General features: G+C 38.8%; 2 protein-coding genes across 14 annotated transcripts in view; one reads left to right on the forward strand and one right to left on the reverse strand.

The window, feature by feature from the left end:
• The window catches only part of ELP4 (elongator acetyltransferase complex subunit 4), a 147,448-nt gene extending 140,598 nt beyond the window's left edge, over positions 1-6,850 (reverse strand). For all 11 annotated transcript variants that reach the window (XR_010613556.1, XR_010613555.1, XR_010613557.1 and 8 more), the window contains exons 1-2: positions 6,678-6,850; positions 1,209-1,244 (exon numbers count right to left, since the gene is read on the reverse strand). Coding sequence is in view for 8 of the 11 variants with exons in the window: in XM_065683267.1 (XP_065539339.1) it covers positions 1,209-1,244; positions 6,678-6,825 (184 nt within the window). In the remaining 3 variants the exon portion in view is untranslated. The remainder of the gene's footprint in view (positions 1-1,208; positions 1,245-6,677) is intronic.
• A 102-nt stretch (positions 6,851-6,952) lies between these two features.
• The window catches only part of IMMP1L (inner mitochondrial membrane peptidase subunit 1), a 37,096-nt gene continuing 19,084 nt past the window's right edge, over positions 6,953-24,964 (forward strand). The window contains exons 1-2 of one of the 3 annotated variants that reach the window (XM_065683273.1): positions 6,953-6,997; positions 12,153-12,256. The gene's annotated coding sequence lies outside the window, so the exon portion shown is untranslated. Of the gene's footprint in view, positions 6,998-12,152; positions 12,257-24,674; positions 24,704-24,964 lie in introns of those variants that run through there. The other 2 variants (XM_065683276.1, XM_065683274.1) reach the window with 2 other exon arrangements.

Below are 24,964 nucleotides of genomic sequence, written 5' to 3' on the forward strand. Positions count from 1 at the left end.
ATACACTAATTTATATACCTTATGTAAAAGTCAAGATTTTCTAAGATTCAGTGAGATAGTAACACCTGTCTCTAACCATGGATAAAATGCAGAAATGAAAGTAGCCATCAAACTACTTTAAAGTAACAAGCCACACAACTACAGGTGTTTCTCTAATAGATAAGGTTTCATTTTTCCCCTGTACTATCACCTCTTTTTGCTAGGAATGTAACAAGCTTGAAAGTTTCTCATAAGACCCATTAATCTGATAAACATTTAAAACAGAAAAAAACCCCAACTAAAATCAAATTTATGATTTTATATTAAAATTTAAATTATTCAGCCCTTGTACCCTTTTGAAGTAGTTTTGTAGTAGAAGCCCAGGATTGATGAACTGATGTGACAAATCAGGTGGTATCTCCTACGATTCCTCTTCTGCAATAACGATTGTTGTTACATGCTGAAACTGTACGCACTTACAAGACTAACTTGGAAGAAGTCAGTTTTCCCTCACAGTTGTAGCTTTGGCTGCAATGCTTAAACTGAGGGGCCTGGGAAATATTTCTTGACTCTAAGTCCAGTACGTAACATGGAGATATGAAGACAAGATGTATGTGCACAACAGTCCTTCTCCCCTTTGCTACACTTCAAATAGAAAAGAAATCTGGGCATCTCAGCTGCAATGCAGACATGGTACCAGACAGTTTCAATGTAATCTGCAAAGGGAATTCTGTTGTAAACTAATCATCTCAGTGTGCCTCATCTACAACCTGACGGAAAGCTGGCTTTCAACAGCTTACTCTTATTTGATGTCAGCAACCAAATGATTAAAAGATACTGTATTTCACAACTTCCTCAGAAAGCCAAATGGAAAAACCAACCAACCGACTCTGAGACGATATACAGTCTTACAGGAAATCAAGGAGCTTAGAAAATATTAAATAATTTGAAAAATTTCCTGAAATTTGCTAAATGCCCTGCTTTCAAAAAGAATACTGCAGTGTTCTCCTTGAGGAGTCAAAACTGCCTGAAAGTGTTTGATCCACTTCAAGTAATTCTTGAAATAGACACTAGTCCACTTTGAAGGCTATCCAAAGTGAAGTGGGTCGAAAGTTACACCTTCCTAAAAGTCCGAGTTTAAAAAACAATGAAAAGATAGGTTAACTAAAATACATTAAAAAGCACAAAACACATCAGAATACGGCTTTATTTATATATTCTATACTAACCAATAAGAAGAAGGGTTCCAACAGCAATGCCTCCACCTGGGAACAAAATAAAATGAAGACAAAGTAAGACTACAATTTAATAGTATGTTAGAGAACAATTAAGTTTTCTTAGTTTGTAAGTCAAAGAAAGGTGATAACTGTGAATTTAAAAATATAAAAGTTAACAACATTTGAATTACCTTTGCAATACTTCCTACAATTCTCTATTATGAAATAATTGTACGTTACATGTAATTACATATTACACATTACAATTACTTTCACAATATACTTACTATCATCACTGTGGTTAAAAGATCCTGCAGAGCTCTACGCAACTATGCTCAAGTACTACAATAGTGATGTATGGTCTGAGCCAGTGAATTTTTACTTGGATGACTCAAATGAGTAATCACAGAATCAACTGAGTTGGAAAAGACCCCTCAGATCATCAGTTCCAACCATTCCAGCACTGCCAAGTCCACCACTAAACCATGTCACTAAGGGCCTTGTTTACACGGCTGTGAACACTACCAGGGATAGTGATTCCACCACAGCCCTGGGCATCCTGTTCCGATGCCTGATCACCCTTTGGGGGAAGAAATTTTTCCTAATGTCCAGTCCAACCCCTCCCCGCAACAGCTTGAGGCTGTTACCTCTTGCCCTATCACTTGTTGCTTGAAAGAAGAGACCAACCACCTCCTACATCAACTACAGGTTCTGGGTGTAACATGGACTCGCCACTACACTGTTACAGACTCTTATAGTCTATATTCAATGACCCAATGTGCACCATCACTCACCTCCACAGGGAGGGTTCTCCCCTCGAGGAGCTCCCAACCCCAGGGAGAGCCCCAGGCTGCAGGAGCTCTGCCCTGAGGAGCAGCAGCTCAGAATGGCTGCCTCAGCAACTCCTTCACACTCTGGGCCAGTCTGACCAGTGACCAACTATAGTCATGTACCCTATGGGCTCAGGACCCACTTCCCTCCCCTGCACCACCAGCGCCACCGGGACAAGAGCTGCGCACAGTGGAGTTTTCCTGTGAACATATCTGGGGGGAAAGATTTGGTGGGATTTGGCTAAGGCTTTGGTTGGGGCTCCAGTTAAATCCGTATTATCACTAACAAGTGATATTCTTCTGTACCAAGAACTGTGTATGTAAAGAGACTTAATAATAGGCTAGAAAATTACCAGCCACGTCAATGACGCAAAATCCTGGCTCCACTGGCTTTTATCTTATTACTGCAAACAGGCATGGCAATAAGGCAGGTAAGATTTCAACCAGTGGAACCTAGACAGACAGATCATGAATATTTTAACACACATCTGAAAAAAACCCAGGCTGCTAAAGTCTCTTGCAGTATGTCTTAGACATAAAAACAACTCTATGAATGCATTCAATTGAAATATTTGTTCAAAAATCAAAATACAGTTTGGCAGATTTATACATGGCCACTACTATTTTTCTTTTTGTGTAAACAATTACAATAGATGCTTATGTTCCAATCATAGATGACTGATTGAATAATAGACAGAATACTCCCAATATGTGTTAATGCATAGATTCTCATTCCATTGATCTCAACAGGGAGGACCAGGGGAAAAAAAAAAAAAATTCAACTATGAACTCCCATCCTGATTGCTTTATTTCTTCCTCAGAGACAGCAAGCACAAATATATAACAGTGATCCAAATGGTTGTCCCAAGAAGGAATTTTTATAAAGACAGTGAAAGAATTTATATTTTATTTTAGATTAAGAGTAAACAGATTTATAATCCAAATTCCAAGACTGAAAGTAGTGAAATAACTACAAATATTTTGTTGAACAATCACGTAAGACTAACATGAAATCTGAAAATTCCTGAACTGTTCAGATGGCCCTATGCAACTAGCCTATTGCAGTGCTTTGCATGAAGGAAACTGCAATATGTCTTCTGCAATTACATACTGCTTTAAGAGCAAGTTAGAAGCATATGGAATCACACCAGCACAATATCCAAAGGTCTTGATAAAAGAAGTCAATTCTGGACTGCATAGGTAGACTCCAGTGAACAAGATAATTCAGTCTACCAATTTAACAGCCGATTAAATTCATCTGAAATGGATTCCAACTGGATCAACTTCTTGATCTTTAGCTCTGCCGGTGGTACTACAAATGTTGATACGCACTCAGAAGGAAGAGAAAAGGCAAATTTTTCTCCCCTAGGTCAAAAAGTGCTAGTATTATTTCATAACACCTGAATTAAAACCATAATAGAATCCCTTTGTCATAATGTAACACAATTTGAGCAGTACAAAAGTTTAGTCAGCTACCAAATTCATAGCTGTAGTTCAACACATCGCAAGTTTTTTAAGCTATGCTCCAGAGTCAGGATGTACAAAAGCCTCAATGTTTATGGCAACCTGATCAAATCAAGCATTTCCTACATACTTAAAAAAAAACCCCAAAACAACAACCCAAAACCAACTAGAAGCACTGCTATCTTAGTGTGACAATCACTCATTAAATCCCTATACTCTAATCCACTACTTTCTGTTTCATTTTATTTGTTTGGGAGATAAATGCAAATGGCCCCAAAAGATGTACCACAGGGGAAAGAAGGAGAAAAAAAGAAAAAAATCAGAAATCATACAGATGCTTGATAAAAAGTATGCTTCCAATATTCACCACAGCCATAAGTAACATACTACCTCATGGCAATAAGGTCTTAAAACCCTGGTTATAAAAAGCTCACTTGCAGCCACCACAGAAGTTGTGTCTCTTCTCCTTTTAAATTGCTTGCACGAGAGGGAATTTGTTTGTCAATTGTATATCACTGCAATCAAAATTCTCACAAGCTGTATTTTGAGATCATCAGTTATACTGCCTCATTCTACAAGCCAGAGCTGGAACATACAAACATGTACCCTGATTGCTAAAGGCAAAGCCAGGTCAGAGGATTGGCTTTACATTATCAGGTGCAGTGAACAGTCTGAACAAATGTACTCTATTAGATGGAATGTAAAACTATTGCAGTTACCATGGTTACACATTCATATTACAATGAACAATAATAATAGTAAATTAAGCAAAAACCAGACAACATTAAAAAAATTATCAGGAATGCTGATAGAATCAAAAGGAAAATGTAAAAACTTCATGTTTTCTAAGAAAACATGTGAACTTGTAATTCTTTCTAACCTTGCTAGTGTAATTTTTCTTTGTTACTGTCTAAGGGAATAGTACCTGTAAACAACTACACAAGACTTGTTAACTTTCCGCACTGCTACTTACAGCAATGAGATTTCAAATCTCAGAGATAAAAACACAACAGTCTTTGCAAGTTGAGAACCCACTGTTTTCAAAGGGTATCTGTGACCTTTTTTTAAGCACCTTGAAACGAAACATCCCGTACCCAGCATGTGATGGTTATATTACACAATAGTTACAGGTCATTACAGAGAATATGGTCTATAAATCTTGAAAGTGAACTTGAATATAAAGCCTAGAGATGGGAACATGGCATTTGAAATCCAGCACTTATCTACCATTTCTTTTTGAAAGGAAATGCATTTATTAAGAAGAGCTAGCTATCATACTGTAACAAATCAGGAGAATTTCAAAGTTAAGGAAACAGGAAATTCCCCACAAAGATAATCAAGCCTCTCTGCCACTGCAGGTTTTCAAGACTCAGCTCTACAAAGACTTGAACAACCAACTGAATTCAATGTTGAGCCAGCTTTAAGTTTGCTGTAGTTGAATTCCTGAGGTCCCTCCCTAGCCTGCAAAATCAATGATTCTGTACAGGTCCACCTAGCTGGGCGGTCTGTCTGTAACAATGCCTAATACCTGGTATCAACGGGAATTTTACTGCAGTTCAGCATTTTTGCACAGTCTTTTGCGGCCTTATCCACTCAGCAAGTTTTCTGGCTTTTCAGTTCTTCAAAAATGCCAAAACCCAATACTATTCCTAGAATTGATCAATTTTCCTGATGTCAAAGTGTAAAACTTGTTAAGGTCAGGAAATTAGCAAATATTTAAAAGACGAGGAAAAGGTACTTTAGAAGGGATCCTGAGTTTACTGAAATAAGTCTCCCCAGTTTCCAGAACAGACCATATGCAAAGGATTTGTATACAAACCCATACAAATGTGAACCAAGCCAACTAAAAATAATGTTAGCAAGTGCCCGGACATTTAGGAGCCTGTTACTATGGAAGCTGACTACACCGTCTGACCTATGCTGTGCAAAATCCACTGTTTATAAAAGGGAATATGAAGAACAACTGGAATATTCAATGCAGATGTTGTATTTATGCAATTAAAGGTGTTTTTTTTTTTAAAAAATCACACTCACTTAATGAAATATTTCTCTCTTAAGGAGGGAGAGTTTTCTCCACAAAGATGCCAATCCCTGTTGAAAGTGCAGGTGTTCCCTTCCAGACACATACACACAAAAGATAAATTAGTATGATTCTCCATAAGATACACAGGCTGCAAAAACTTATTTATAAAATGGATATAACTTTTGTATTTGTCATTACCCCTTAGAATATCCTCAGAAAGAAAAGTGAACCATTCCTGAAACCAGGACATCCATGTACTCCTCCAAGGGTCAACGACCAAAGCTAAAGTCAAACTTTCCTCATCTAAAAGTAGTCCCATCTATGTACACTGAAGATGTACTGCAGCTGTGTCTGTAGTTAGTAAGAGGGTCATGCAGCCCTAGCATATACAGATAAAATGACCTGTTTATACCGGTGAAGTTAGTTTTTAATCGAGGTAAACAGCACTACTTCATGCCACAGATTGTAACAACAAACCAGTCCAAGGAACTATCTAGCATCTTGACACTGACAGCAGACAAAAGCAGATTCACAGGCAGCAAGAACAGCACCACACCATTGTATTTTATCTAAACAGGGCATTTATAATGATGCAGCGGTGGTGAGCAACATTGAAAAGACACACTGAGAATCCAGGTTTATGGTGAAACACACCCTAAAAAACGCCTAAAAATTCTGAACAACCAGAACTACAATACATGCAACTAGCAGTTGATTCAGCAAACGTTTCCCAAAACTGAAAAGTTCAGGCCCCTTACTTAGTCTGAAACAGACATGCACATGTTTTTCGAAACCGACAGCTTCAGACCCCTTAGACTGAAATGTTACTAAGTTACAGAGCACCTTTCCACTCTAGAAAGGTTGCTTAAATCGATTTATATGAGCGGTAACTGGCAATCTTCTGCCCCAGCAGCTGGCTGGGAAGCGGGCTCAGTCGCCTGCTCCTCCCCACATGGGGCGGGGGGCTCAAGGCGGGAAACGGATCCTGCTTTGCCCCTTCCTCTCCCCCCTCCCCCCATTCTCCCCCAATCCCGGGAACCGTGGGGAGGAAGGAAAACCCTGCGGGAGTAGCTGCGGGACTGCGGAAGGTAAACGACAGACAGGGCCGCCAGGCCGAGGGAGAGGGTGGCAGCAGCCGGGTCCCAAGTCCCGCTTCCCACCAACCTAGCACACAGTCCAGAGAGGGGAGCCCGCTGGAGAGCAGCAGCTGCCCGTGGCGAACGGAGGGCCGGGTGCCCGCCACAGTGGCCAAACGGCTACCGGCCGCGGCCTTCCGCTGGAAACTGGTGGCCCCGCCGGCCGCTGCCGCCATCTCGGCTGCCCGTCGCTTGACAGAAGCAAGGGACCGCCGGGAAGAATCAAGCCTTTTCCAACTTACCAATGGGAGAGCCGCGTAGGAAGCCCGCTGTCCAATGGGAGGCTGCGTTGTTTGCACGTCGCGGGCTAAAGGGGTGGGGAAGGTTCGGGCGGCCGGTGGAGAATAGGTAGGTGAGCGTGGAGGGGTTGGTGTCTGTGGGGGTGTGTTTTGGTAGAGGCTTAGACTGACGGCCGGGCATGAGGGATGGATCGGGCGGCGGCGTACCCTGCCGTGTAACGGAGGAGGTGTGGAGTAATGCAGCGGCGTTGAGCCGGCCGTGCTGCGGAGGGGAGTCCTCTTTTCTTTCTTCCTGAGGGTTGGGTTGCCGAAGGGTTAGTGAGCCCTGACGGGAGAGGCCTACCTAGCTTGTGCACCCCTCAGTGCCTTCGCCAGTCTCTGTGCAGACCGGTCGGCGTCCCCCTTTCGAAAAAAGCTTGTTTGCGAGTTTGGAAGGAAGAAGTGTTTGTAAAGAGTTTTCTAACGGTTTTCAAGTAACTGTGATGTATGCAAGTGTGCTTGGAGTCTCGTTTGTACATAGCTGCAGGTCTGTTATAAATGTATGATTTAAGACCCCCTCACTTGAAAGCGGTCGGTGGCTCTTGATCATGCCAAGAGCTATAGGAGAAGTTACTTTACATGAGAAATGCAGTTGTTCAATCAGTTACTAAAACCATTGAAAGTTATTTTGTGTTTGGTTGGGGTGGGTTTTTTTTTTTTGTTTGTTTGTTTTTTTCTTTAGGATTAGCATGTCCTTTACTTTTTATCGGCCATTTATTAATAGCGGCCTGTGGCCTTGTACACTGCAGGAAACAGCCATCCTAAACTGACTGTATGTAAAAATTGGTGAGATATTTGAACTTGGTATTTCATTTTCTGTACTTATATACAAAGACATTAAAATGCTTCTTATATACAGAGACATTAAAATGCTTTTTATCTTAATAAGGAACTTTAGTATGCTTGCTGTGTAAATCAGCACTTTATAGTACTCTGAATTTAAGAGAAATCCCTATGAGCATATAGAATAGCCAGTGTCACAGGTATTTGGTTTTAATCTGTTGGCATTTCAGATGTATCCTAAGCTACTTGAAGGCCTTTGCACATAGCAGGATATACTAATGAGGCTGTAATGTAATTCTCCACTCTTAAGCTCCAGTTTTAATGAATGATTTCGTTATTGCTCTAAGCCATTATTTTTGAGCACCTCTGGTTGTTGATCCTACCTTTTTTGGGGGGAGTGGAGGAGGAGCGGGGGATCCTCATATTAAATATAAGCAGCAATAAAGAGCAACAGTATGGTAACAATCCTGGACCTCAAAGGTTTTTCTCCATATAAAATTCAAACTCAGGAGGGTGAACTTTCAGTATTATCTCTTCCTGGCTGGTGAAACTGCATTCGGTTTGCTGCTGGCCAAGTATCTTATGTATTAAACACTGAACTTTTTAAATCTTTATTATGAGTATCAAGAGGTGTCCTAGGTTTACCAGTAGCCGGTTTTGCTCCTTAGTAACTGGTGCAAGCTCTGTGTTTTGACTTCCAGCCTGGGCAGAGAGCTGATGACACCAATTGTTTTTAATTGTTGTTAAGTAATGTTTATTCTGGCCAAGGACTTTGTGAATCTCATGCTCTGCCGGGGACTAGGGGAGGCCGGGAGGAAGCAGAGACAGGGCACCTGACCCAAGCTAGCCAAAGAGGTATTCCATATCACAGCACGTCATGCCCAGGGAGGTAACTGGGAGTTACCCAGGAGGGCACGGTCTCTCTTGGGGGGGGGTGGGGGGGTGGTGTCGAACTCGTTTGGCGGTGGTATCGTAGTCTCTTGTTATTTTCTCTTATCAGTATTACCACTGGTGGTAGCAGTAGTGGTTTGTGTTATACCTTAGTTACTGGGCTGTTCTTATCTCAACCCGTGGGAGTTACATTCTCTTGATTCTCCTCCCCATCCCTCCGGGAGTGGGGAGGGTCGGGGGGGGGGGGGGGGGTGAGTGAACGAGCTTTTGTGGTTGGGTTTAAACCACGACAAGAGGTTGTTTCGATGTTTTATGTTTGCTGCAAAACTGTGAAATATTTAAGAGTATTTAATTTCAAACGTAGATTATTGTTCAAAGTTAGAAGTATTTGTCTTTAGAGGAAAAAAAATCCATCCTTTGATTTAAAAACATAGCAATAAATAAATAAACCTATTGAATGTCACTTCTCTTTGGCCCTAGTAATGAATTGTGAATATCTGGATTAGGGAAGACTTTAACAAAATAAAGGAAAATGTGTAATTCACAATCCATTTAAAAGTTCAAGAATTTGTTATTGCCTGTGGGATCCTATGGTGAAGGAATTATGATGTATAATTGAGTGAGGGAGCTGAAACTCTAGAGTTCTTTACTTTTGAAACATCAGCTCTTCCATTTCTTACTGCACTGTCATTCTGGAGTCCAGATATCCAGATATTTCAGATGTGTGTAACACTATTAAAAAATTGCAGTATATTTATTATATTACTTTTTTTACAGAATACTTGTAGGCCCAATAAGGATGTTTTTGATAAGTCACCACTTACTTACCAGAAAAAGAATCACTGCATTTATCTCAGTGATTACTTTTCTCCCCATTCCAAGCAGTAAGCTTCCTTTTGTTACTTCAATGAGACAAAGTATTTCCTTGCCTGTTTTTTAAATGAAATACACTAGTATAGGCCACATTAGGTGCAGGAAACTTAAGAGGAAAAAAAGGCTTATAAAAGGTGGAAGCAAGGACAGGTGGCCTGGGAAGAATACAAGGATGCTGTCTGGGAAGCTAGGGACCAGGTTAGGAAAGCTAAGGCCCAGTTAGAATTAAACTTGGCTAGGGATGTGAAAGAAAACAGGAAGGGATTCTATAGTTACATAGCGAATAAAAGACTAGGGACAACATGGGCCTTCTCTGGAAGCTATCAAGAGAGCTGGCTACCCTGGATGTGGAGAAGGTTGAGGTTCTTAATGACTTCTTTGCCTCAGTCTTCACTGGCAAAGGCTCTGACCACACCACCCAAGTCTTGGAAAGCAGATGCAGGGACTGTGAGAATGAAGACCTTGGGCCCGCTGTAGGAGAGGATCTGGTTCAAGACCATCTTAAGAACCTGAATGTGCAGAAGTCCATGGGACCTGGTAAAATCTGTCCAAGGGTCCCAAAGGAGGTGACAAATGAAATTGCTAAGCCACTGTCCATCATATCTGAAAAATCGTGGCAGTCAGGTGAAGTTCCTGATGACTGGAAAAAGGGAAATATAACCCCCATTTTTTCAAGAAGGGGAAAATGGATGACCCAGGGAACTACAGAACAGTCAGTCTCACCTCTGTGCCTTTCAAAATCTTGGAGCACATTCTCCTGAAAGGCATGCTAAGGCCCATGAAAAACAACAAGGTGCTTGGTGACAGCCAACATGGCTTCACAAAGGGAAAATCCTGCCCGACCAATTTGGTGGCGTTCTGTGATGCGGCTACGGAACTGATAGACAGGGTAGAGCAGTTGACATAATCTACCTGGACTTGTGCAAAGCATTTGACACTGTCCTGCATGACATCCTTGTCTCTAAATTGGAGAGACATCAATTTGATAGGTGGACCACTTGGTGGATAAAGAACTGTCTGGATGGCTGCATGCAAAGAGTTGTGGTCAATGGCTCAATGTCCAGCTGGAGACCAGCAATGAGTGGTTTCCCTCAGGGATCGGTGTTGGGACCGGTCTTGTTCAACATCTTTGTTGGTGACATGGGCAGTGGGATTGAGTGCACCCTCAGCGAGTTTGCCAATGACCATAAGTTGTGTGGATCAGTTGATACGATGGAGGGAAGGAATGCCATCCAGAGGGACCTTGAGATGCTTGTAAGGTGGGCTGATGCCAACCTTATGAAGTTCAACCGTGCCAAGTGCAAGGTCCTACACCTGGGTCGGAGCAATCCCAGGCACAGTTACAGGCTGGGCAGAGAAGAGATTCAGAGCAGCCCTGCAGAGAAGGACTTGGGGGGGTTGATCTAGGAGAAAATGAACATGAGCCAGCAGTGTGCTCTCACAGCCCAGAAAACCGTATCCTGGGCTGCATCAAAAGGAGTGTGACCAACACATTGAAGGAGGTGATCCTGCCCCTCTGGTCTGCTCTCGTGAGACCTCACTTGGAATATTGTGTACAATTCTGGTGTTCTCAACATGAAAAAGACGTGGAACTGTTGGAACAAGTCCAGAGGAGGGCCATGAGGATGGATCAGGGGGCTGGAGCTCCTCCTGTGTGAAGACAGGCTGAGAAAGTTTGGGCTGTTCAGCCTGGAGAAGAGAAGGCTGCGTGGAGACCTCATAGCAGCCTTCCAGTACCTGAAGGGGGCCTATAGGGATGCTGGGGAGGGACTCTTCATTAGGGACTGTAGTAATAGGACAGGGGGTGACAGGTTATAACTTAAACAGGGAAAGTTTAGTTTGGATGTAAGGAAGAAGTTCTTTACTGTAAGGTTGGTGAGGCACTGGAATGGGTTGCCCAAGAAAGTTGTGAATGCTCCATCCCTGGTGGTGTTCAAGGCCAGGCTGGACAGAGCCTTGGGTGACATGGCTTCATGTGAGGTGTCCCTGCCTGTTGGCAGGGGAGTTGGAAACAGACCATCTTAAGGTCCTTTCCAACCCTATACTATGATTCTATAATTTCACCTGCAATTCCTTTCAGATAGAGAATAAATTAGTTTTATAGAAACGTCTTTATTTTAAAATCAACTGCGTTTAGTCTTCAGGAATAATAACTTTTTCACACTCTTTGAATGTTACTCAAGTTTGCTTATGTTCCCCAAAAGATGAATTTCCAGCCATTGTAGAAGATCCCACTAGGGGCTCTCTTCTAGAAAGCAAGGCTGCAGGAATTTGTAATTCTAGGTATTAGTATATAAACCCCCCATCATCATATAATACACATTACATTAGTAGGTAGATAAGTCATATGATTTCTGCTGTAGAGGTGGAATTGAAATGCAGAGAAACTAAAGAATGGAGGTGATGGCAGGTGATCAGGAAATGTCTTAGCAGGTTACTTGTCAGCTGAGCTGTGGGAACTGTGGTCATAGTCAACTTGTAAGAGGGAGAAGTTTAAGCCTTTGTCTAGATTGGGATGTTTTAAACTGTAGAGTCATCAACTTTCCTTTCTTGCAGCTCGTTTATTATCATGTAGACCTGATCACGTGTTTATGTTAATTTTAAATGCAAGTCCTAACTCTACCATTTCTTGTAAACTTGCTGATCCGATTCTCACTACTTGTCTATGCCAAATGCAGATTCTAAGATGGATTAAGAGGATTTTTGGGTGAGAATTCCCTAAGGAAAAAATGGAGGGAATACAATGGGTGAATGAGACAACAATCAAAACATTTGGGAAAAGGTATGCTTGGAATTTGATCTGCAAGTATGTTTGTCATTTCACTGTAGCCTGCAGATTTGATGAAAATCCTAGTGTCCCCAAAATAGCAGTGCTTCTTAAAGTGTGCTTTTTAGGTATTTTGCGCTTCGTAAGTGGAAAAACCTGCCATGGCTCTCATTAACTCTCTTTGTGACATGGGTTGCAGATGTAAATTTTTAGGACTTTCAGTTAACGCAAGCTGAGGCTCTGTTGTATGAGCAGACTGTTATTTTATTGTGCATGTTTTATTTTCCTTGAGTTCAAGTCAGTGATTTTCCTAGGTTTTAATTGTGCCTTCTAAGATTCAGTGTGTGCTTTTGTCCTTCTGTGGCAATGAACAAAATGCCATCCATTTTGGAATAAGACATATCAGTGCATTTTGTTTCAAAACTGTATGTCTGCCTGATTATTTTTCAGTGATATTTTGCTGTTGGGTTTATGTGTGGGATAGAGAACTAGAAAACTACATCCCAGGGGCAGTTCTAATTTCTAATCATGTTAGCGTTTGCTGTTACCTACCAAGCTGCTGCCCTCATCAGTTCTGGAATGTGATGGTATTAGACTGTACTGATTAAAGTTGTGTAGTCACCAAATCAGATTAGCTGTAGAGTCACCTGATTAGGTGGGGCTTGCAGTCATGTGACCTAGCACCCTGCTGAGCTCCCACAGGGAGCTGAAACAAGGTAGTTTGCTTTTGAGATGTTCTTAAGTATCTAACAGCATGGGTCATGGATTATGGCCACAAAGAAGATGGCTTCATTTTGCTGATCTTTGAACTAGCTAGAATGGGATCAGTTTGAATGTGTAGGATCTTCAGGCCATGAGCCAACAAATGGAAAGAATGTTTAATCCTGGAAATTCTGACACCAAAAGACCTGGTTTGGTTTTGTTGGTTGTTTTTTTAGTGTGGGGTATTTTGTTTTTTTGGTTTTTTTTTTTTTTGTATGAAAAAGCTTTAAGACTGCTTATCCAATCAGTCATGGAAAAAGCAAGGATTAGAGGGAGGGTTTAAGACATACCAGTTATATGATATTATAAAAGACATGATATGATACTTTTTTTTTTTCCTTCAGAAATCTGTTGGATATTAACCTAAAAGCATCCCTGTGGATATGTTGAACAGCAGCAATAAAAATTTAATTCTGTGTCAAATTTAAACAGCTCTTTTAAAACAGAAAGTCTAAGTAGATAAATTAGGAGATGTGAGTTAGTGGTATGTGCTGAAGACAATAAATTATAAAAAAGGTTATTTAATATTTCTGTAATTTTTAGATTAGAAAAATGTATTTCAACTTGCAGAGCAGTAATATCGAAAATTAGTTATAATTTGAATGTATGGTCTCATATCTTACAGATTAGTGGCATATTTCATGGAGTGTTTTCCTTCTGTTTATCATTAAAGGCTTGTAAAAAAAGTGCATTAATTTAAAAATATTTGCAAGATAGGACTAAAACCAAATGGGGGCTGGGGGGTGGGAGGGGCCAAGCAACCACAAAACCACAAACTAGAAAAGGAGTATTATTTGTATTGTGGCTTTTGATACTCTCTTATATTTTCCATACTGGATTCCTTGTTCAAGCTTACTTCAGGATTAAAATCTAGAAATTAAGACAGATTGAATGTAGCCTTTTCAGGTGCTTAACATCAAGAATTCTGCTTAATATTGAATCAAATGGGTGCCCTGAAAGAACAAAAGAGTTTATCACTTCAGTGTGGCAGTGGAAGAGGTGGAGAGTAAACTTTGTGTTTCAGCTGGGAAAATGTAATTTAAATGCTTTGATATCTTGAGTCTTTGTTTTTGTCTTCCAGTTGTATCTGATTGCATATATTTCATTAAACAGGCATTTCTAAAGCTAGGTAAATAATGTGGGTAATTAAGATGAATGGAAAAGTTAATAGCTGTGACTTTTAAAATTTTATTTATATAAGTGAAGTTAATGCAGAAGTACAAAGTAACATATTACATGTGCTTTTAGAGCCTAAGATTCACTGACTATCTGTAAAAACATATGTATCATTTAAATTAATTTATAGTTACTATAGCATTTTTTCCTGATATGCTGGTATTGTAAAGGTTTGGAATTGGTACACTTTGGATTTTAGAAAAACATTGCTTTCTGCGAAGTTGTTAAGGCTTTTAGTCTTCAAAGGCATTATTCCAAATAACCATGTTATTTCTGTTACAAATCTGTATTATCAGCAGGTGCTGGAATACAGGCAGTGTTTGCTCCTCACCTACATTGTGGGATTCTATAGAAGGTACTTATAGAAGCACTATAGAAGGTGTCTATTATCTCTGAAATACTGTGAGGCCTGAAACCTGTGAAATGCATTGGCAAAGCACTTGAGGCCTGCCCAGAAAAGATTTAACCAATCACCTTCAGAATTCTTTTGAAATTGTAGTTTGTCTCCTATTGCTGAAATATTTTTAAGTTTTCGTAATGGAGAATTGTCCCTCTCTTCTAATGTTGGCCAAACCCTAACAGTAATGTTCCATCAAGGAACTTTTGCAGGAGCTTTTGAAAATACAAGGAAACGAAATCTGAGTCAGAGGTCAGAAGTCTTACGTGTACACAGCCCCACCTGTCTGACCTCCCCTCTTAAATGAAGGAAATGTTATTGTTAACTGTTGTCATACTGACAGGTGACTTCAGACTACTGAAGTGTAGAATCTGTATTGCTGGCATTGTTTTTCAGCTTAGGTTTCAACAACAGGCTCTGATATCCATTGAAGTATGACAGGCGTGCTGGGTGAGATTCAGAAAGCTCCTGCTCTGGGATAGAATGGTGAACTGACAGTTAAGTGAAAATAAATACCAAGACCTTTGATTGCAAAGATGGGAATCTTTGCTGACATGCTTATATGCAAGGATGTAACTTCTTGGTGAGAACCACAATCTTTTAACCTCAGTTTTCCAGTGTACTGGCCAATGATGCATTCTGATCATTGTGGCTTCCATAGATATTCCAGACAGGTAGTTTAATGCTAACTGGGATATTCAGCCCCTGCCAGCAGGGAAGTAACTTCTGACAGTGTAGTATCCTCCAAGAAGCAGTTTTTCTCCCTTTATTGCCCTTTGGTCTAGTTTTATGAGCTACTCAATCTTTAGTCTGATAAAAACATGCAGGAGAGCAGTGGTTGAACTGAAACATATATAGGTGTGTTACACAGAGCTAAATGTAGTAGCTTACATAGCACTGTGAATATTGATGCAGTTACTGACCCAGTTCACGATGATGCAAGTTCTGCTTTCCCAATTAATGATGTTGGTCGCTGGCTTCATTAAGTGTACAGCACTCAGGTTTCACCAGGAGCAAGATACTACAGAGTCATGGGAACATTCACATGTATTTGATGGACTTTCATCTAGTTTCACAGTGTCCTGACCATCCATGGAGTGGGGGATGAAGCTAGATGTGCTGCTATAAATAATTTTGTAGAATTGTGTAACTATACCTTTTCTCAGCACAGAGACAGAAGTCTTGCTTGCTTTTCAAAATACATGATTATTATAAGAAGTTGTTTAGAGTGGTAAACTAATTATGTCATTGAGAGGTAGATGAAAAAGAGCATTTGGGTCTTTAAGTAGTGAAGGATTAAAATTTAGACTATGTGAATTATACAGGTAGATAAAACACAAGCAAGCATTATAGTAAAAAAACTCACTCTAAAAATAATAAACCAGATCCACTAATGGCTAGTTAAGAAAATGTATATTGTTCCAAACTTGGCTGGCATAATATTGTGATTAAAGCAGAAAACACTTGACTTTTTTGTACCCAGGCTGTATTTTGGCAAACTTCTATTATTCTTCTGAATGGATTCAGCTTCTTGCATTTCCTGCACTGAGCCCACCAATTCCATACCAAAACTGCTGTTTACTGAAATCCATTTCAGGGGTATGTATTGAGGAGTAGGGCTACCCAAGCAAGTGTACCCTTGTGCTTCAGTGTCTGAGAATTGCCTTTGTGATTCTCAAGTTACTACCTACTCAAGTCAAGTTATCTACTTGGTAACGCATTGAATTTATGTCAAGTTAGATACTGGTGCTGTGACAGTAGCTAGAAAAGATAATTTTTATTGTTGAAACCTTTTTATTATACGAATTACATAAGAATGTGAAAAATATTTGGTAATAGACATATTATCTATCATATCAGAAGAAGATGCTTGAGTTGCTACAATATTTTTTCCCCCAGATACTGTTTTGCATCTTGTGTGAGATTACATGTGCAAGATGAATAAAAGAAAATTAATATTTAAAGTTGTAGAAACTGAAACAGATTGAGGAAACCGAAATATCAAAATCACAGAAATAACAAGACTAACTGGTTACTGCAGAGTAACTTACAAGGAGTCTGCCCCATTTACAAAAAAGTATGGTTGTAGTTGCTAGTGTGACTGTGAGCCTTGCTAATTATTTCAAGGTGTTATCTTGGTTTTGTATAAAAATGTGTTATTTCATTGCAGTTGGGGTCTTATTCTAGGAAAGTAATTTATCTGAATTTTGTGTGTCAAGACTTACATATGCTGGATTCCATTATCTTTTCAGTTTCCTTTTTTTTTTTATTTCTGTGAATGAGGAGCTGTCACTGTGTCCCTAGCAAAGGAAGAAATGTAATTGAGCCGCTTTTACGTAAATTTTTATGTTTCTCAGAAAACTGTTGCACTCTTAAGAGTTGTATGTTTCTACCATGCCTGTGTATCAATGTGTTTCCATTGGTTCAAAAAGTGTGAAACAGTGTTTAGTTTTGATATTTTCATGCGATTTCCAAACCACAGTGACGTTTTTTAGATAGAATTTTTAACATTTCTGGCATGAAAGACCTGAAATTGAAAGACATGAAATTGTGGGAAGATCAGTCTGTGAAAGGGAGCTGTATGACCAGTCACTATTTTTTCCCTTTCAAAAGGCAGTGTATTATGGAAGAAAGGGATAGCCGAATTGTGTGTTATTTGGAAAGAGCCAACTTAATAAATTTAGATGAAGTAAAATCTTATCCCTATTAAAAACCTAAACAGTTAAGTTAGGAGATGTAGTATTAGTGAAATGATAAAATTATTGTTTCTGTACTATTTTTCTGTTTACAAGTACTTGTGTCCCCATTTAATTTGGGTTTGGGGTGGTTATGCGTAGTAACTTAAGCTGTACAGGCCCTTTTTTGGTAATTTGTTTGGTATCAGTGATAATGCAGTTCAGGGCTGGAGCGTGCTCGGCGTCGTGCAGGTACTCTGCACCTCAGCATACAGTCATTTGCTGAATTTGAGAAAAGCATTTCTACTTATTGGATTCACTAAGTAGTCAGTTTTCTCACTTATTATTGTCAGCTGTACCTTTTACTTTAAGCCATGAAATTAAATAATAGTTTATGCTGGCTTTTTATTTTAGTTCATGCATTTAAAACCTGGAACTCGGATAAAAAGGTAGTTTCAGAATAAATTCAGCATATTATTAATGAGTGGAACAACACATTAGCATTGAGTTCACAATAGATCATATCACTTTTATTCCATTTTACAAGCTTAGCAGCACAAACAGAATAATCAACATATTATTTGGCTGTCATCTGCTGAACAGAAACCAGAGATCACAAGGAGGTTTTCCCTAGCTGCAGCGATGGCCTTTTTGTTCCAAGCCCCCATCTGGGAGGGCCATGGTGTGTTATCATATGGAACGCGGGGTTTTCTGTAATCTGCTTAGCTGCACTGCGGTTTGAATCTTTATTCCATGTTTGTGTAATTTATAATTTTAATGAGACCATGGCTCTTGTGGGCTTTGAAATATATTAAAAGCTCTTTTGTGCATATGCTTTTGTTCTTCCTTAATAGGCTCAGTGTATTTAAAACTGAGTTTTTATTCATGGATTTGGATGTCTGGGGATTAACTTAGACTGAATATCATTGCACTCATCTATTGATGTTTGAAACTTTTTTTTAAATACTTGTATCTGTTAGGGGAGGAGAACTTTCAGAACTTGTGTTTTATATATAAACCAGCTCAGAAATAACTAAAACAATTTTATTGAGCAATGAGAAAAAAGTACTAATTACAGTTTATTTTTACTGCATCAATTCACATACATTTGTGCTATGAAAAAGTAAGTAGTTGACTCCATGTGATTGTGTATTTAGAACTTAGTAACTAAAAGACATTTTGGAAAGCCGTCAATTTTTGTAGAGTTACGACAGTGAGAAACACTTGTTTTTTCTTCTGTTCAGGTAACTTGAAAGTGTAAATACTGAGCTCACTTTTGTCTGTGTATTCACTTTCTCCTGTTTTTAACATATTTTTTAAAGTAGAGTATGAATCTGATATTTCATTAGAAGGTGATGCTTGTAACTGGGAAGTATTGATGAACATATAAAAAGAGTCTTTGTTACTGTTGTATTTTCTGGCAGTGCTGAAATTGGTCTGTGTTTTGCCTTTGTGTTTCTCAAATGTTTAGTAATAGGTTTGATTAACTGTGTGTTAAGATCTCACACTGATTTCTGTGTTCATAAACTGCTGTGGAGTACTCTTCAATGATGGCATTCTAATTTGAGACTGACACTGTGGGTAAGATTAAGACATTTATATTTCTTTCTAAACAGTCTTAAGGATAGTGTACCTAAATAGGTTGGTTTGATGTGGAGAGTTTTGGTTTTCTGTTTGTGGATTTCTTTTATTTTACCAGAAATCAATCATCTCTGTAATGACAAATATTTTAAGTAAACAGCCTTTTTATTTGTCAGTGCATAGGGGAATTATTTACCCCTCTTCTATTCACTGCTTTGAGTGTTACTTCCAAAATTACCTGCGTAGAAGGTGCCTCAGCGCTGGGAAGTGTGGGGAGCATGTGAGCCATGGACAACTTCAGCTTTTATAGGGTTGTATATTGTGCCTCATGTGAAGATTAGACTTGTAACTCTTTGTCTTCATTAATTAAAATTAATTTTAAATATTTGTCTGTTAAAGTGATTTTTTTGAAATACAAGATAAATGTATATAGCTCAGAATAGCGTCATTTGACCCTCATCACATAGACATATTTTCTCAGTCACCAGAAAAGTGACTGTGCTGTCTGTCAGACCTTGTGCATTTGTCCTAAGTTTGACATTGTTACAGGAAACCATTAAGTGACTTTCAGCATCCTTCAGAGGCCCAGACTTGCTGTGTACAACCAGGGGTCTGCTCAGCTATTTGGATTTTGCTGTTCAGCAAAGATGAGTGTATAGAGCTGCAGAGGATGATAGAAGCCCTGGAATGCATGTGGCTGTTAATACAGCATTTTATACAGGGTTGTGGGATTATTAGGAGTTGCTTCCCAAAGGTAAATAGAACCAGTGAGAACTACTTGAAATCTATTTTGAAAACCTGCTTGTTCTGATGTAGGTAGTCTCTAGTTGTTTAACACCACAGGATTGCATTATCTGAATATATGTTTATGATATTGAGCTCCTTGTCAGCTTGAGATCAGTAGATGAAGGAGTTCTTGTTGGAGACGAACTGCCAGTGCCTAGTAGAGATAATGTGAAAAATTAATCTTCTCTTTTAGAATATGTCCAAGCTTTTTCCAATTTGCCATATTGAATCCAGTGTTTCTCCTAGAGAAACCCGACAGCCAGAAATACAAATCGAGCTCTGCCTGACCCCCTGCATGGACAGACCTTTTGAAAATTGTTCCTTGTTCGGCTTTAAATTTTTGGAATCCTCAGATTATCATTAGAGTATCTAAAACATTTTATGTTATCTATCTGATATGGGAAGAATCTTTACCAGAAAGCATGATACATACCCTTTGCTATTCCCTTTGCTATTCTAGCACATGTAACATCAACTTCATGCAGAAGTTTTAGGAGAATAGTTTAACATCACAAACAGCTCAAACGTAGTTATTTTAATGGCCTAGTCTTCTAATGGCCTAGTTTTTCGTTGTTTGGGGTTTTTTGGCTTTTTTTAAAGTAGTAAACTTGGAGTACCTCTTTGGAACAAGATAGTGCCAAGTTATGGGTGAAAGATTGCCTTGTTTGAAGAATGGTGTCTGGTTAGAAGTGGAAAATGTCAGGAGAGGAGTTTGTTAGCTAAGGAAAAATTGATAAACAATTACTAAATATTCAGTAAAAATTCAGAATTAGAAAGTGTTATATAGAGCAAATGTGACTGAAATTTTTTTATTGTGAAAAATCCATTTAATATCAGGTCAAGTAATTTGTTTAGCCACACTTTCATTGGCTGAAACTTTGATTTTCCTGAAATTAAAATTTTGGCACCATGTGTTGAACTGTTACACAATGTCACTGGTTACTTGGGAATGATAAATCTGCTCATTGATTTCCTAATTTTATTATGTACACAGTTAATTGTAATCCAAGATTACAGAAAACAAGATGGTAATTTCTAGACAACCTCTGTACATTTCCCTCTGTGTGTGACTGGTACAGAAGCAAAGAATACAAAGAGAATACCATTTGTGCTATCCTCACAGGAGCTGTCAGTAAAAGTTGTAATAGGGGATTTAGGAATCTGGAAATGGCCAACTAATTTATGTGAATCTATTTTATTTCAGCTAGAAAGACTGAGCTCTGTTTCGTCTGCACTGCATATTGCAGAGCACAGACTGTCTATAGAAAACCAGGCGGCTGCATATGGATCGTCCCTTGATATCATTCACTTGCTGTGTAATCTTATTATGCAAAGTTCTAATCTTCACCTAGAATGAATGCCTCTGGGTCAGAATATAGTCATATCAGGGTTTTTGAGGTCATGTTTTGTGATCCTTAGCTTATTCTTCTAAGTAGGGCTGGGATTTAAAGAGTATTCCCCAGACACTAGCAAAGATAGACAGCAAAACCTGCTGCCTTTTTGGAAGACAAGACCAACATGAGGTCCCTGGTAGGATTAAACTTGATTTGTAGCTGTAGGATTTTTTAACAGATGTATTATTGGACAGGGAATAGGGGGCCACCAGCACAGCGAAATTGGATCACGATTGGCATTCTCAGGGAGTCTGCTGGCTGCTAAAACAGCAGCTGCATGTGGATTTGACTTCTTTCAGGTGAAGCAACTTCCAGTCATTTGGAAAGGATGGGATGAAAAGGAACCTTGGTGATAATTTTGATGTCTGCAAGATTTAGTACCAATGTAATGGGATTATTGGTAACACCTTCACTGCAGAAAAAGCCACCTGGTGCTATAACTGGCAGCAACTGAGAACTAATCCTTTCCTATCTCTGAGATGTCATTCATGAGGCTCAGAGTGATTTCCACCCTGCTAGCTATGATTAATTTTATAAACAAACAAAAAACAACCAAATGATGAAAGCAGAGGCTATGAAAGCAAAAGGGAAGAGAAGATAATAGTAATTATATTTTATGTAAGCTATACAGTTCTTGTAAAATAAACAAATTGTATTCTGCATGATAAATATGGATATGTAACCTTTTTTAATCAATGTCTATGTTTAGTATAAAAACAGTGTCTATTTCAGTATAATCTTTTAAGATACCTACTATATGATAGGAGGTAGTACCTGGAAGTAATTACCATAGGTTTTACGCTGTTAGTTCTGCAATAAAGATGTTTATACAACAGATCCATTAAGTTTTCAAGGGGCCTGTGACTTAAATAATTTGTTTTATTGTGCTTAATGGTCTTATGCTGTATCTGGTGGCGTTGCCTGCTGGCAGCACTTTGTGTTAAAACTGTGTGATGTGGGAAAGCATTCAGCCCTTTGCCTTTTTGTGGTCAACACATATTGGCATTGTTCTTGAAAATGTACTGATGAATAATTTTCTGTGGAAACAATTATATTTACTGATGCTTAAGCTAGAGCAATTGTAAGATAAATATTCTGTTATTTTTTAAACTAGTTTGGGTTTGGTTTTTTGACTGGGCTTACTCTGTACGACCATTTACTTATTAACTAGAAGCTATTACATGGAAACTTTCATGATTGTAGTTACTCTACATTAGATATCTAGGACCTTAATGTTAGAAACCCCCAGTCCTCAGAATTTACCTTTTTAGCTTCAAACTGTATAATCTAGGGGGTGTATATCTATATAATGTAATCTATACACACACATATATGCCGTATCTGGAAATTAACTTTCTTGAGTAAAAAAAACCCAAAGCCTTATATAAGAGCTAAACTTTTTCATCATTATCATGAATATCTAATAAGCCTGAGCCTTTAAAAAAATAAGTCCATTTTGCCACATTTATTAGCTGGGACTGGTGACATACACATCTTGGAGCTTAAGAGTTTATTTTAAGAGAACTGGGACCTCTTTGGTCCCAAATGTGAAACCTACTCATTCATGTTCTGTTGTCATAATGAGTTTTATACCATGACCACTCTAGCAGTAGGTAAAGCTCACTCTGAACCTTGTGTTTCCTTGAATTATTTACAAATCTATCCCTCCTTATTCAGAGTTACTTGGAGACCTCAGAGAGAAACAAATGTGTTCAGCTGTAACTATTGGGAGGTACATGTCATCCAGAATCTAAGGGGAAATCAGTTGCCATCAGTTTGAAACTCATTTTCAGAGACACATAGCCATTGTTTTTGGTTTCTTCATAATAAAAAATATTTTACTTATAGCTGTTGGCATGAGAGGTTTATGTTTTCTCTTGTGTCTATTACTATTCCATTTGCTACAATCAACACTACCTACCTCTAGTCAGTGTAATGCAAAGTTTTGCCAGCTCCTTTTGACTTATAATATCCACAGATGCCTGAATTCTATACTCTCAATACATTAATATAAGGTTTCTGAGTAGCATGGACCTGAAATACAGGATGGTTGTGCAGTATTTGACTGCCTCAACCAAGGAGAGATGCAAGGTGGCCTTTCTGGCAGGTACTGTTAAGACGTATTGATGATCGACTTCTCTCAAGATAATTGTGGTCATTAATTCACACTAGCTGTGCAATTCAGATTGATTTGTTGTCACTCTTCCTTTTATCACCTGGAATATGTTTATGGGCTCGCAGTGTTTCATGCCCTGAGAGCAAGGAGTTGGCTTATGCTTTTCTTAGCCTACTGGGTTGAGAAGAGCAACCGCTCTTTTGGTACTGCAGAATAAATTCTGCTGAAACAACGTTTTGCTTGCAGTGAAGCTGGCTTAGTTTCTATATGGTGTGCTGCAGTATGCTGGGCACTGCATGTGCTAATTAAACATTTCAAGACTTTTGTTTTCTTTTGTGTTTTGGGGTTATTACTCTGAAGCTTATTAGGTAATCTGAAGGATGCCGAATTACAGATTTGTTTAATGCCCATGGCATGGGGGTTGGAACTATATGATCTTAAGGTCCTTTCCAAACCTAACCAATCTATGATTTGTTCTGGAGATGTTTCGTGTTAATTTTTTTGGAATAGGGAAGTGAGCTGAGTACAGAACACTGCAATCTTTTTTTTTTTTTTTTCCCCCTTCCTTTATAAATAAGTACTAAATGCAAAGAACAAAAGCCATTTTGACTGTATTCAGGCAAAGTTCCTGTTAACTTTTGAGAGTGTTGTGCAAGTAATGGTATGCACTTTTAAATTCCTGCACTTAAATAGCAAAATGTCATGAAATATAGAAGGGGTGTGTGTGTGTGTCTTTATTTCATTATTAAAAAGGGCATGTTGTGCACACAGAATATTTTTTTATATATATATATTTTTTTTACATAACTGTTTATTTAGCAAACATCTTAAATGAGGGAAATCTTGCTGTTGTTTTAGTTCATGATAAAGCCAATACTAATGGGAACATGTTTCTTGCAGAATGCTTCAGTTATACTCCATATGTGTGTGTTTCAGTTAAGAGAAATATATATATATAAATATCTTAAAATTGGAGTAAGGAAACATTTTAGATTAGTATTGCAGGAATTATATCTAATAATCAGAGTTTGACTTAAATATGTGGGAGAGGGGCGTCAAGGTATTTATAGTCTTATGTGCTGCAGAACTTGTGCCACTGTATTGTAGCTGAGAACAGAAAGTTTTAATGCCAAGCATTTTTGTAATGGAAGTCTAGTCAAATGGAAGGTTTGTAAAACCTTCAGAGTCCGCAGTTATATTCTCTTCCTAGAATAGTCTTACTTACGTAAGCCATTCAGGACTCTCTTAATTTTGTTCAGGTCTTAAAGCCTTTTTTCATTTGATTAATTGCCAGGTTGCTTTTAAAGTTTTGGTTGATTACTTGATATACTCCAGTTTACTGTGAATGTAATTTCAGTTGTGAAATGTCTTTCAAATCAGCTCAGATGGTTTAATGCTTCTCTGTTTTGCTGTTAAGTCTTCAGTTTTAAATGCTAATGCTTGAAGGCAAACAGTGATTTGAGTTGCACTGTCTTAATGTGATTAAAACAACTCTATCGAGTGTTATTTAATAAATAACTGCATCTGTGTTACAGTATGTGGTCCCAGTCAGGAAAGGAAATCCTGCATTTAAAGGTACAATTAGAACTTTTCACATTACATTCAGCCAAACCTAGTGAAGGGGAGGATGTTTTTGGAACTGTTGCAGATATTTGGACACATGGCAGATAAGCCTGTCTCCTGTTTTGACTAAAAGAATCCCAGCTGAGTCAGCAGAGAGCACTGACACTGTTCTCTCCCATTAGTTTCTCTAGTTTGGCAAAGGTTGTTTTTTGTTTCAGGTCCTCTTCAACTGAATCTCATCAATAAACTGGTGAGAGGGGTCCATTGATTGTA

This window comes from Lathamus discolor, chromosome 6, assembly GCF_037157495.1.
Source record: "Lathamus discolor isolate bLatDis1 chromosome 6, bLatDis1.hap1, whole genome shotgun sequence".
NCBI classification, from domain to species: domain Eukaryota; kingdom Metazoa; phylum Chordata; class Aves; order Psittaciformes; family Psittacidae; genus Lathamus; species Lathamus discolor.